Genomic DNA, 13,753 nt, shown 5'->3' with positions numbered 1-13,753 from the left:
ACTTCCTGACAGTTAGAACAATTAACCAATGGAACAACCTACCTCCAGAAGCGGTGAATGCTCCAACACTGGAAGTTTTTAAGAAGAGACTGGACAGCCATTTGTCTGAAATGGTGTAGGGTTCCTGCCTGAGCGGGGGGTTGGACTAGATGACCTCCAAGGTCCCTTCCAACTTTTTATTATTATTATTATTATTATTATTATTATTATTATTATTATTATTATTAATAATAATAATCCAATATTGCCAGCCCTTTCTCCATAATTCTGTATTAGATGCAGTCTAGTTTTCCTAATTATTTGTTGGCATTTCATAATTTTTTCATGATGTGAATCTCCTACTAATGGAGAAAAACACAACATCAACCCAATCCGATGAAAGTCAGTGGCAGGTAAAATATGTCCCTACCTTTACACACTGAAAGGATACATTTGGGGGGAAAAGGGGGAAGCAGTAATGATTATATTTTCCCTGAAGGACAAATATTTCTAGAAGTGGTTCCTTATAAAGTAACATTTCACAATACTAAATTTTTGGAAATTATGAAAATCTAGCTTTCCCTGTTTTAAACTTCCTCAAGGTCAAATAACCAGAGAAATCTTAGCGCATTCAGACTAATCAACATTTTCTCAGCAACGTCATTCCTGTACTACCGACACTGAATGCTTTTCCAGACAAAACAGATTCTGAATAACTTTGGAGTTCCAATGCTGTGGAAATCGGAAACTTTGATTTCTCCACAGACAAGAAACAATCAAATACATTTAACCAGGAACTTAGAAGAGCTGAGTGACTTGTGGCCAGTCACATTCTCTCTGTCAACTTTGAAAAACTTAGAGTGATACCGACACTACCTCAAGCATCTAACAGGGGTGTCAAACTGCCGGCCCGTGGGCCAAATGCATCATCTGGAAGCCGCACCCACCCCACTGCCAGCAATGGCAAAACTGTCCCGATACATCTTGCTACGTCACGAGTTTGACATGTCTGATCTAGAAGAAAGTCATGACAAGATTTAACACACAAACTGAACAAATGCAGAGCTGATATGTTTGACACCCACCCCCTAAAGGTTGCCTTTATAAGGAACCACTTCTGGAAATAAGTTCATATTGATTTTTCAGGGAAAATATAATAATTACTGCCTCTTATTTTTTTTTTCCCCAATGCATTCTGTGTGTGTAAAGGTAAGGACATTTTTTGTCTATCACTGATACTAGTGTGAGTATCTAATGCCCCTCCGTTCAATTTTGATTTTGATCTATACTGCATGAAATTTGAGGCAATGTAAATAAACTTGGGGATAGTTCTTGCAAAAGCCAAATATTTGGAAGTCCTTATTAGTAATCAGAAATCTGAATAAGGAAGAGTAATATGGTTATAGTATTTCTCTTTCCTCTCCTTTGGGGTCCTTTCACGAAGAATTAGGGGAGAAAAGAAGAAATCAGACAAGATGAATGAGATTCCCTCCAGTATATAAGGAGTCTGCTTTTACCCATCGACTTCTGAGTCGCTCTCTTCAGCCTTCTGTGGTAGCCTTTTAATGCTAATGATTAGGTCAACACTAAGCAACTGCGCTGCACACTGAAGCACAGAAGCTACTAAGTGATACTTACAAGACACTGATTCTAGAAGCTTTTGATCTGGCAGAAGCTGCTGATTGCTTTTGAGGGCATTGGTAACTTGAAGACAGAGCTGAGGAAAAGCATTCCTTTTTTGTGTCAGGCAGAGTGTTTTTGGAACACTAAGCAATACATCAGCAACTATAGAACAAATGATGGATGTATTTGATGACTGGCATTGTTTTGCGTAGTTAGATAGATAGTAATGTAACAGAATTTCAAAGAGCCCGCCTACTGGCAAAACTGTTCCCGATTCTATGTAAGAGTCAGAATCATTCTGATTACCCCTTTTATCGTTCCCATCATATTTAAGAAGCCTGGCACAACTGACTGTACCAGCTTGCAGCTGTACATTTTTATCAACTGTATTATAAGCAGGCTGATTATCTTCAAGAAGTTCGGTCTCAGTCATTTGCAACCTTTCTTTTTGAAACGTCTGTTTTAAAGAAGTCGCTCGACAGCCAATTAACTCATCAGCCTTTTTCTGGAATAATGAGCTCTTAATACCATGCATCACATCAACAGAAGGCATGGCTATGCTTGAAGAATTATAACTGGATGAATGGAGTAACTTTTCATCTCCCACAGAAAAAGATGCAGAGCGTTTCTCCATTTTAAGCCCACAAGGTGTAAGGTGCTTGGTGTTGGTTTGAAGTTTTCTCCAATCATTGCGTTCCTGAAATAACGGCTGATGGGGAGATAAATGTTGCTGAGTTTTATTTCGACTATTCAAAAGACAGTGATTTTCCAGTTCCGAGTCACAGTTCTGAGACAGTTGAATTGCTGTAAACATTTGTTGTAGCATTTTGAATGCTTCACGAAAAGCAGACGCGTGTTGCTCTGTAACTCCATGTACTGGTCCACAGAGAATCACACAATGAAGCTGGATGGTAGAGGTTTTCGCAAAGCCAATGTGAACAAATCTTTTGATTCCAAGGTGGAAGGGCTGGCAAAATTTTGCTACAGCTGTTTGAGTGATTTCACTGTTAATGTCATCCAAAGATGGTTTGAAAGGTGAAATTCCAGTAATCTTGCAAATAAGAGAGATTTCCTCCATCAACAAGCAATCTGCAATAGATATGCCATTATTTTTTGCACAGCGATGAACAATAGCATGCTGTTTTACACCTGATAGTATTACTTTGATGTCATTGTCTTGCAAGTGCTGTAGAAGAGTTTGGGTTCTTTTTGTAATCCAGGTTTCTGATGCCTTGAATTCACCTTCCGCAGTTATGACAACTTCTATACCCAACTCAGATACAGAGGAATGAATAGGTTCTGTTATTATTATAATTCTTTTATCACCATCTGCAGGACAGTATACTGCAAAGTCTCTGTGAAGTAGTACGCCATCTAGGATCCTGGAATCTGAAAAAGGAAGGCCTGTCACAGTGGTGTGCAGTTCTGCAAAATGTTCATTCACCAAGTATAATGCCTCATTCTGCTTTTTACCAGCTGTAACTTTGAAGTAGAAATCACATGCCAAATGAGTTAGGAGCTTTTGTCTATTAGTTCCTACTTTCCCACAAAAATAAGGTTCTAACATTAACTCCATACTCCGTCTTATATCTGAATCAGAAGCAGAAAAGATTGACCGAAAATGTTTCTTAAGGTCCCATGTCATTATATGATCCAGGATGTTTGTTTGAATCTTCACAAGAAACTGGGAAATGTGTTTCAAACTGCAGTATTTTCCTTGATCTCTTTTATTAAGTTTTTCAAATTGTTGTAGTAAATCAGAAAGCAGAATGATAAATGTTTTAGCACCATCTCCAAATAAATTGCAGTGTGTAGAAATGCATGCTATCATAATTCTGTTAAAACCAAAGAAGAAACCAATTATTAACTTAAAAAACTTTATTTCAAACATCTGAAGTATCTAAAACTCTCCAACTTCTACCCCAAAAGGGTTCTTGACAAGACCCACATATATCTATAAAAGATTGCTAAACATAATTATCTTGTTTACATATGAATCTTCATGCTATGATTTCATGTACAAGCTGAAATTAATCCCTTCTAAGCATATCTGTCTTTGAAAAGATTGATTTGTTTGGAACTAGCAGAGACTAAGCAGAAAAACAGATCTTGGGGAATTGTTGAATACTTAAATGAGAATCTAAATACAAGATTTCATTCATTTCATTCATTCAGGGAGGGATTGGAAAAGCAGAGAATCAAATATTTGGCAACAATTATTAGCATTCCTTGGAAAACATGATTTCCTAGATTGCTTTAGTTAAGTCAGTGGTTCTCAACCTTTTTAATGCCGCAATCCCCAACCGGTCGTAAGTCGAGGACTACTCAACTGGTACAGCACCGTTTGCAGAATGGGACTTTTGGCGGGCTCAGCAGGGCAGAGACAGCCTGGACAATTCCTATCGGCTTTTGAAAGCCAATGGAATTAGACTCTATTCAAGAGAGTCTATTCTATTGGCTTTCAAAAGCCAATAGAATAAAAGGGAGTAGCACAGCTAAGGAAAAGGGGAAAAAAATGGTGGACTGCGTTGTTTGGCGACCCCCGTGAAATGGTCGTTCGACCCCAAATGGGGTCCCAACCCACAGGTTGAGAACCACTGAGTTAAGCAATATATGCAGCCCTCTGTTCTGGTAGGAAGAAATGATAGCATCAATGCCAATACTGCAAAGTCCTCAATCTAATGTACAAGAGGGTTTTTGTCCAGCTTTAACTCATGTTTCAGTTGCAGGCATTTCCAAGTCTTTGAATAGCTTCAAAAATGCTAATGTGGTAAATTAGTTGTTTTTTACTATAATACATTAACTTCTGTTATTAATATTTGCATATTACCTAAAGCCCTATGGAATTAAGTTGCTATAATTTACATTAAGAAAATAAATAAATAATACTATAAACTGGTAGTATCACGCGGTGTTAAGAAAACATTTTCTATATTAGCCCAGTTGCTCGATAGTGAGAAAGCATATAAATTTAATAAATAAATAAATTCATACACACATACATTTGGAGTAATAATAATAATAGTAGTAGTAAAGTTGGTAGGGACCTTGGAGGTCATCTAGTCCAACCCCCTGCTCGGGCAGGAAACCCTACACCATTTCGGACAAATGGCTGTCCAGTCTCTTCTTAAAAACTTCCAGTGTTGGAGCATTTACTGCTTCTGGAGGCAGGCTGTTCAACTGATTAATTGTTCTCACGGTCAGGAAGTTTCTCCTTAGTTCTAGGTTGCTTCTCTCCTTGATTAGTTTCCACCCGTTGCTTCTTGTCCTGCCTTCAGGTGCTTTGGAAAAATAGCTTAATTCCCTCTTCTTTATGGCAGCCCCTGAGATATTGGAATACTGCTATCATGTCCCCCCTTGTCCTTCTCTTCGTTAAACTAGACATACCCAATTCTAGCAACCGTTCCTTATATGTTTTAGCCTCAGTCCCCTAATCATCTTTGTTGCTCTTCTCTGTACTCTTTCTAGAGTCTCAACATCTTTTTACATCGTGGTGACCAAAACTGGATGCAGTATTCCAAGTGTGGCCTTACCAAGGCATTGAAGAGTGGTATTAATACTTCATGTGATCTTGATTCTATCCCTCTGTTAATGCAGCCTAGCACTGTGTTGGCCTGTTTGGCAGCTGCAGCACACTGCTGGCTCATATTTAAGTGATTGTCTACTAGGACTCCGAGGTCCCTCTCACAGTTACTACTATTGAGCATGGTGCCACCTATACTGTACTTGTGCATTTGGTTTTTCTTGCCTAAATGTAGAACCTTGCTTTTTCCACCATTGAATTTCATTTTGTTAGTTAGTGCCCAGTGTTCAAGTCTGTCCAGATCCTTCTGTATCTGAAGCCTGTCTTCTGGAGTGTTGGCTATTCCTGCCAGCTTGGTGTCGTCTGCACATTTGATGAGTTCCCCATCTATCCCTTCATCCAAGTCATTGATGAAGATGTTGAAGAGTACTGGGCCCAGAACAGAGCCCTGGGGCACCCCACTACACACTTCCCTCCATATAGATGCAGTTCCATTGAGGACCACTCGCTGAGTCCGGCCGGTCAGCCAGCTACAGATCCATCTGGTGGTGGTTCTGTCTACCCCACATTTTTCTATCTTGTCAAGTAGTAGGTTGTGATCTACTTTATCAAATGCCTTACTGAAGTCCAAGTAAATTATGTCCACAGCATTCCTCTGATCCACTAATTTTGTCACTTGGTCAAAGAATGCAATAAAATTTGTCTGGCATGATCTATTTTTGACAAACCCATGTTGGCTTTTAGTAATGACTTTGTTTGCCTCTAGGTGTTCGTTGATTCGTTGTTTGATTATCTTTTCCAGGATCTTCCCAGGTATTGAGGTCAGGCTGATAGGTCTGTAATTTCCTGGATCCCTTTTTTTTCCTTTTTTGAGGATGGGAACTACATCAGCTCTTTTCCAGTCCTCTGGTAGTTCCCCTGTGCTCCAGGATCTTTGAAAAATATAGTTGAGTGGCTCCAATATCACATCTGCCAGTTCCTTGAGAACTCTGGGGTGTAATCCGTCTGGTCCTGGCGATTTGAACTCATCTAGGCTGGACAGGTGCTCACTAACCATTTTCTTGCCTATCTTAACTTGTGTTTCTGTTTTGTTTTTTATGGCACTATTTTTGATAGGTTGGTCTGTTTTTTCCCTTTGTGTAAAGACAGATGCAAAAAATGAGTTAAATAGTTCTGCTTTCTCCCTGTTGCTTGTCACCTGTATTTTGCTTTAGTTAAAAAGGATGATAAAGAAAAAATCGCAAGCTTTTATAATTTTTGCCTCAGGCAAGCCTGAAATTATAGATAGTAGTAACAGCTCATATTAAGTTTCCTCTATGAGACAAGAAGTCAAGTTCTGCTTTGTTAAGTAGAGACGGTGAAATTACTTTCCTGTTAGCTCAATCTTTGGAGCTGGTTCTTGTGTGACAACTTGTCCATTCCTGCTTTTGAGCAGGAAAGATTAGTTGTATGAGTGCATGTTATATTGCTCAGTGGCTCTTTTACCATACAGTGATCTATTTCTACCTTTCCTTGTCTTTGGAGGCAGAATAATTTATGTTAGATCTAAATATCTCCACAGGAGGGGTAAACATAACAATTTAATAAAGAATTGTGAAGTCCTTGATGCTCAGAGCTTGTTGATTATTTGCAGACTTTTATTGCCCAAGTAGATAACATCATTACTGCTGGTGATTCAGCTTTGAACTACATATACTCTCTTCTATTAATAAAGAATATAAAAACAGAAAGCATTTATTGAAAACATTATTTTCTCATCAGTGGAAAGTGATCCTTTCAAGGGATTGCTTCCAAGGTAAAGGGTGCTTAACAAATACGAATATGGAATATAAATAAATAAAATAAATATATTACTAGCTAGATCAGCGGTTCTCAACCTGTGGATCGCGACCCCATTTGGGGTCGAACAACCATTTCACGGGGGTCGCCAAACAACGCAGTCCGCCATTTTTCCCCCTTTTCCTTAGCTGTGCTACTCCCTTTTATTCTATTGGCTTTTGAAAGCCAATAGAATAGACTCTCTTGAATAGAGTCTAATTCTATTGGCTTTCAAAAGCCAATAGGAATTGTCCAGGCTGTCTCTGCCCTGCTGAGCCCGCCAAAAGTCCCATTCTGCAAACGGTGCTGCAAGTTGTCTGCAGCGAAGGCGAGCTGTCTGGAAGTTTCCACCCCTCCCTGCTGAGCAACTACTAAAAATGTAAGTAAAAGAGGGCCAGGGGTGGGAGGTGGGAGGCCGGCGGGTGCAGGGAGGGTTGCTGGCGCATGTGGGGCCCGGCGGGTGCCTTACCTCCCTTGGGCTGGGCCAGCTGGTGGCCCAGCCAGTGGTCACCCTGCGCTGTTGCTGCCCCTTGCCAGCTACGCCTCAGCCGGCGCAGGGGGCAGCACCACGCATGCACGGCACTCCTGGGCAGGGAAAGTCGACTTACAACCGGTTGGGTAGTCCTCGACTTACGACCGGTTGGGGGTCGCGGCATTAAAAAGGTTGAGAACCACTGAGCTAGATTTATTAATCCTATTTTACTATTGTGATTGTATGAGTGTATGAGTATGAGTTTCATAAGGAATATAAATATAGTGTACTTTAATATATACTTGGGTTGCGTACTAAAAATGACTGAAAATAATCAAAGAAGCAGATTCAATTAACAGGCAAACATTTCATTTGCATAGCAGGAGACATAATCTAATCCCAGGTTTGCATCACAGGAGAGGATAAAATGTGGTTAGCTAATGGTCCAGAACTCAGCTGAAACTAAAATAACAATACTGCAAAAATGATTTATCTGGTTTTGGCTTAACTATAATCATTTATAGTTTGTGATACGAAGTGTAGGGGAAACAAGGGCTTGGCACCCACATGACCTTCAGGTGCTACACATTTCAAAGCAGGATGAGGGAAGAGCAATTTTCCTGCTCCACTTTCAGTGCCACTGGGCTTAGTATCCTTCTGGACCATCTCTGATGGGTTAGAATGGGAGACATGGTCTTACAGATGCTCTTCTCCTCCTTGAAGGTAGCAGTTACACTCAAAGGAGGGACTATCTCCTCCCAAATTCAGCTGCTGCTTGATGAGATGGCAAGTCTTGCAAGGAGGGCTTTTGCAGTTGCATGTAGTATGCCGATGCTGGCCATTCTTGGATCGGAAAGCCTTGCTCACACTCTCTCACACGCTAATCATTTCCCAATTGGTTTACGGTAGTGCGCTCTATATAGAGTTGCCCATAAAGAACATTTGGAGGTAGTAGTGCAGAATGCAGCAGCCCAAGCAGTGAAGGGAGATACCTGGGATCTTCCAGTGGCTGAATCATGGCTTCCAGGCATGATTCAAAGTAGCAAGTTTCACTCTGATGGTCCTAGGTGGCTCTGGCCTGATCATTTAACCCACCATGGGTATTCTCTGGATCAACTCCAGGCCTCATCCTTACTCAACCGCCCTTTGATGGAACCTTTTTCTATATTCCCCCCCCACACACACACACACACTTTCCAACTCCCTTCCTGAAAAAAACAGATCTTAGGCTGTTGGTTGATCTCCAAGCTTGGTGATTTGGCTGCAAACGTTCGCCAAGCTCAGAGATCCAATCAACAGCCTAACTATCAACCCGAGTTACAGTACTAATATTCAAATACATCTCAAAATCAGATCGTTCCTAATCCTCCGGAGCTTTGGGAAATCCGACAAAGCCTTCCTGGAAGGTGACATCCTATGCCTGAAGGTGAGGTTCACCACTGCATGGCTTTTGTACGAAATGGCTTTGATCCCGGTTTTGTAGTTTTTGATATTTTTATGCACGTTTGGGGTTTTATTTTCTTTGCGGGTCTTATAAGATTGTATTCTATTTTCGGATGAGACCGTTAGCTTCAGGATTGGACGATCTATCAATGGAACCGGAAAACCAATAAAAATAAATAAGCCTCGCCGTCTCTTGTTCCCGTTGTATGATCGGCCAAGCCCCAGGCCAGCCTCTCCTTTCCCCCGCAAGCCGCAAAGCGACCTAGGCCACAAGTTCGACCCGAAAGCGGCTACCTGGCCGTTGGCGAGTCCACATTCAGGGCCTCCAGCACACGCCGTCCGTCTCGGGAAAGCAGGACCTCTCCCGTGGGGCGGGTGAGCAGAACCTGCCCTCCGTGGGGGCCGAGAGACCCGCGGACCACCCCCGCAAGGGCCGCGGCCTCCTGAACCAAGCGGCCCAGCTCCAAGCGCACCGCGGTCGCCATGGGAACCAAGGCCGGATCTGGTCCAGACACAGAGAACGGCCGATAGTGGCGTCACCACCGCCCGCGCTCGTGATTGGCGGGACTTGGAACCATTTGGCGGAGTTGATTGGTGGAACTTAAACTGGGGTGTTTTTTTCCCCCTCGTTTAATTCTCTCGAGCGAGTCTCCTCGTGCGTGAAGTCGATCCTCGGTGTGGCAGTGGCGGTCATCTTCCCCTTTCTCTAGAACAGGGGTTCTCAACGTTGCCAAGGTTGAGAACCCCTGCTCTAGAATAACGTTATGTGTGTGTGTGTGAGAAAAGTTTTCCTCACATATTCAGGAGTCTAGTTTTCGAGAATGGCTTCAGTACATATATCCTCCAAAACACTGATTCTCTCTTGCCTCTCCCCCCCTCCCCAGTTCCTCTACAATGATATTGGGGAATGACATCTTTAAGAAATTCCGAAATATCCTGAGGCGGTTCTCGGAGGAGCGTATTCCCACCACCCCCTGAAGGTCGAGCTCTTTGAGGGATTTCACCGTCCGCACGAGAGGGGATGCCATGCGCGACTCTTCGTCCCTATGACGACGAGTAATCCTCGCGCGCTCAACGTCACATCGCACTAGGCTCCTGTGGAACAGTTAACCCCGCCTCTTTCCCCTTCCGATTGGCCCGAGCTTCATAAGGCCATCTCGGCCTAGCGCCACCGATTGGCCAGCTGGGGCTGAGCCGCGTGGAGCGCGGCGTGCCAGAGGGGGCTTGGAAAGGCGCGAGTCATTAGCATAAACTCCTCCCCCTTCTCATATGGCCTCCCTCGCCTCAGAGCGCTCCTCGCCGGCTTCTCCTGGAGCATCCTCGACCGCCCGGCGCACTTTCGGCGCGGAGGTGGTGGGAGCCGCAGCGAGCTCTGCGGCTTCGAGGCAAGCAGCGTTGGGTCGTCCCGAAGGAAGACGAGCCCTGACGGGGACCCAGAGCTTCTCCTCCCGTTTGAGGGGGGGCGTAAGAGAAGGGGGTGCAAACTCAAGCAACGGAAAGAAGACGCGAGTCGCCTTTTCTGCTTGTCCCCTTTGGCCTTTGGGACCGAATCGGAGACGAGGCGGGGTGTGTGTGAGAACCCCCCCCCATCCCATCTTCTCCCTCAGTCTTCGGCTATAGATGCAGGTATTTTAAAGCCTCTGCCTGGCTGGGTCAGGTGCGGGCTTGCTTCCTATCCATTCCTAAAAATGCCGGGCTTGCTTCAGCATTGAACTACCTTTCCATCATCCCCAGCCCTTATGGTCAGGAACCTGTATGGGACCAGCCCGGGGGAGACTGATGGAATATAAACTGATGCTTTCCATCTGGGCCAGAGGGCTGGCCTCATCCGGTTTGAATGACAGCTGTTCTTTTTTTTTGTTAATCAAATCTCTGTTTTTGTTTCAGGATCGTGTAAAGTATTTTGAAAGAAGAAGGGGAAAAACCCACCATGATGGACTGCAGCATTTTTCTCATACTGGCTTGACTGGATGTTTTACTTTCTTAAACACCCACAGGGACAGGCAGGTTATTTTAGCTGCCACTCTTGGTGGATGAAGGGTCAAGCACCCTAAAATTTACACACACACACACACACACACACACCGTTCAACAGTAAGAAATAAGTGGTACCATTCTCAAGGTACATCCATTATTTTGACAGAGTATCTTCACTTAGATATTAGGTTTTTTCTGACCAAAAAGGAATTTTGAATCAAATGTGTGGTACAGAAAAACAATTAGGATAAGGTGAATGAGCTTTACATTACTGCAGTTTATGGACATAGACGAAGGCATTTTGAGAGAACATGGCAGGAGAAGTTTTGAGCTTATATTTATGTTGAGCAATAAACAGTGTTCTTATTAAACCAAACTAGTGATCCTTGAAAGCTATGTTTGCTCAAACTATCCTTCAATTTATGAAATGTAACAAGAACCTTCCTTATTCTTAAGCAAGCGTGAAAAACTGTATTTGGCAGTATTCTTCATAGCCTCTGCTAAAACAAATGTTGGAAACCTGTGCCCTGAACGGCATATTGTAGTTTTGTACAGTATATAGTTACACATATTGTTACATATATAGTTTAGATTGTGGTTAGCAATCCTAAATAGAGTAGGACAAGTTTTGTGTCACAAAATGGTTCTTCATGAAATACAGTGCTCCTACAAATGCCTTGAAATTTCCTGACTTCTTTGACTCTGTGTAAGCTTTTTTTTATACATGCATTTTTTGTCTTTATAAAATCTTTAAACAATTTTGTACATCTTTGGACATATAAAAACAGAGCACTCACAATGTGGACTTTTCTGGGCATTGCTTCCTTTATCTATGTCTACAAAAAATGTGGAGATTTGCTAAGTTATGCCAACAAGGAGATGCTCATTTCCACGCTGGTGTTTTTTTCTCTTGGCTTGATGCTCTCTTATTGGTACCGATCGTGGGGACCCCAGCCACAGAATAAGCAGCAACCTCATTGTGGAATGTTTTCCAATTTTCTTGCTGCCTTGCCATTTGTTGGCTTTTTCTGGACTAAATCCCATGCTGATTCTACGGAGAAACTGCAGCCAAAGACCAAAAGGGTATGTTATTTTATTTGAATAGTTTAAGAGAATAGTCTTATAAATTTGTGTTCCATTTGCAAAATTCAAATTGAAGAACAGATGTTAGATGATTTTACTACTATAGAAGTATTCACTTATATAAAACTTTATACTTTTAATGTTTTATTGATTTTCTAATTTTACATTTAAGTATTTAAAAAGCAATATGGCGGCTGAGTTAATCGATAATTCAGTGACATACAAGTATCTTTTGTACAAGTCTCAAACTACCACATTAAATATTTCTTCTCTTTTCCCCTTAGTATTTACTTTCACATGTTTAAAGTAATACAATTCTTATTATATCAATTAAATAAAAATAACATTCTTACATTTATCAATAATTTTTAGCTTATATATATCCTGGTTATTTTAACATTCAGTCTTTATAGACAATCAATGTCCTAATTAGTTTCTCCCAATTTTTAGTTTCCCGTTAATATTTAAATTTAACATTTAATGTTTATAATTTCCAAGTTTTAAGTAACCAAAGTTCCCTATCACAGTTCATCACAAAGTCTAATATTCAGGATACACGTCTTATCTATTTAAATATTTATTATTTATTTATTTATTAAAATTTATAGACCGCCCCACTCCCGCAGGACTCCGGGCAGCTAACAATAAAAAAAACACAATATAACTTAACAAGACAAACAATACAGTAACATTCATCCAGGGGTCAGATTTTATAAACCCCAGGCCTGCCGGAAAAGCCAGGTCTTAAGCAGCTTGCAGAAAACCAACAGGGTGGAAGCGGTCCTAATCTCCGGGGGGAGCTGGTTCCAAGACGTGGGTGCCATCACAGAGAAAGCCCTCCCCCACGGCCCCACCAAATGGCACTGCTTGGCCGATGGGACCTGAAGGAGGCCCAGCCTGTGGGATCTAACCAGACGAAGGGAACTATGAGGTAGTAGGCGGTCTTGCAAATAGCCTGGCCCTGAGCCATATAGAGTTTTAAAGGTAATAACCAACACCTTGAATTGGACCCGGAGACCAATAGGCAACCAGTGCAGCTCGCGGAGGATAGGTGTAACATGAGTGTACCGAGGAACACCCGCTATCACTCGCGCGGCTGCATTCTGGACCAACTGTAGTCTCCGAATGCTTTTCAAGGGTAGCCCCATGTAGAGCGCGTTGCAGTAGTCCAGGCGTGAGGTGACAAGGGCATGAGTGACTGTAAGGAGAGCCTCCCAGTCCAGGTAGGGTTGCAACTGGTGCAACAGACGGACTTGTACAAAGGTCCTCCCAGCGACTGCCGTCAAATGATGTTCCAGTTTCAGCTGTGGATCAAGGAGGACACCCAAGTTGTGAACCCGCTCCGAAGGGGGTATATTTTCCCCTGCTAGAGTCAACACTGGACAGTTAACATGATCCTTGGGAGGCAACATCCAAAGCCACTCGGTCTTGTCAGGATTGAGCCCGAGTCTGTTAACCCCCATCCAGACCCTCACGGCTTCAAGGCAACGGCCCATCACATCAGCCGCTTCACTGAGAGAGCTTGGGGAAGAGATATATAGCTGGGTATCATCAGCATACTGATGAAACCTCACCCCGTGCTGTCTGATGATCTCACCCAGTGGCTTCATGTAAATGTTAAACGGGGGAGAGGACCGACCCCTGCGGCACCCCGCATTCAAGGGGCCTCGGGGTTGACCTCTGCCCCCCACCAATACCGATTGCAACCGGCCAGAGAGGTAGGAGCAGAACCACCGTAAAACGGTGCCTCCCACTCCCATCCCTCCAAGTCATCGCAAAAGGATACCATGATCGATGGTATCAAAAGCCGCTGAGAGGTCAAGTAGCATCAAGAC

The 13,753-nt window shown here is 42.8% G+C and overlaps 2 protein-coding genes across 3 annotated transcripts in view; one reads left to right on the top strand and one right to left on the bottom strand.

Annotated features, from left to right (window-relative positions):
* Window positions 1-132: 132 nt before the first annotated feature.
* On the bottom strand, window positions 133-9,403 carry BBS10 (Bardet-Biedl syndrome 10). The gene is made up of 2 exons (XM_039359817.1): window positions 9,153-9,403; window positions 133-3,437 (listed from the first exon to the last, which is right to left on the bottom strand). The coding sequence occupies exons 1-2, from the start codon at window positions 9,341-9,343 to the stop codon at window positions 1,493-1,495; spliced, it is 2,136 nt and encodes a 711-aa protein (XP_039215751.1). The 5' UTR covers window positions 9,344-9,403; the 3' UTR covers window positions 133-1,492.
* A 724-nt stretch (window positions 9,404-10,127) lies between these two features.
* SQLE (squalene epoxidase) overlaps window positions 10,128-13,753 on the top strand; it is a 29,270-nt gene continuing 25,644 nt past the window's right edge. Inside the window, exons 1-2 of one of the 2 annotated variants that reach the window (XM_039359801.1) lie at window positions 10,128-10,424; window positions 10,746-11,918. In XM_039359801.1, the coding sequence (XP_039215735.1) occupies window positions 11,634-11,918 (285 nt within the window). In that variant the 5' untranslated portion in view covers window positions 10,128-10,424; window positions 10,746-11,633. Of the gene's footprint in view, window positions 10,485-10,745; window positions 11,919-13,753 lie in introns of both variants that reach the window. The other variant, XM_039359800.1, reaches the window with a different exon arrangement.

Source organism: Crotalus tigris, unplaced genomic scaffold (genome assembly GCF_016545835.1).
Source record: "Crotalus tigris isolate CLP2741 ecotype Arizona unplaced genomic scaffold, ASM1654583v1 scf7180000019137.2069052, whole genome shotgun sequence".
Taxonomy (NCBI): Eukaryota; Metazoa; Chordata; class Lepidosauria; order Squamata; family Viperidae; genus Crotalus; species Crotalus tigris.
The sequence above is the reverse complement of the archived record's forward strand: the minus strand, read 5'-3'. Positions and strand labels throughout refer to the sequence as shown.

Bases quoted from the DNA above. Each gene is read 5' to 3' on its own strand.
- BBS10 (XM_039359817.1), bottom strand. From the start codon at position 9,343: ATGGCGACCGCGGTGCGCTTGGAGCTGGGCCGCTTGGTTCAGGAGGCC. The intron at 3,438-9,152 runs GTAGCCGCTTTC...TGGTTTTAACAG, and splicing joins GTGGACTCGCCAACGGCCAG to AATTATGATAGCATGCATTT.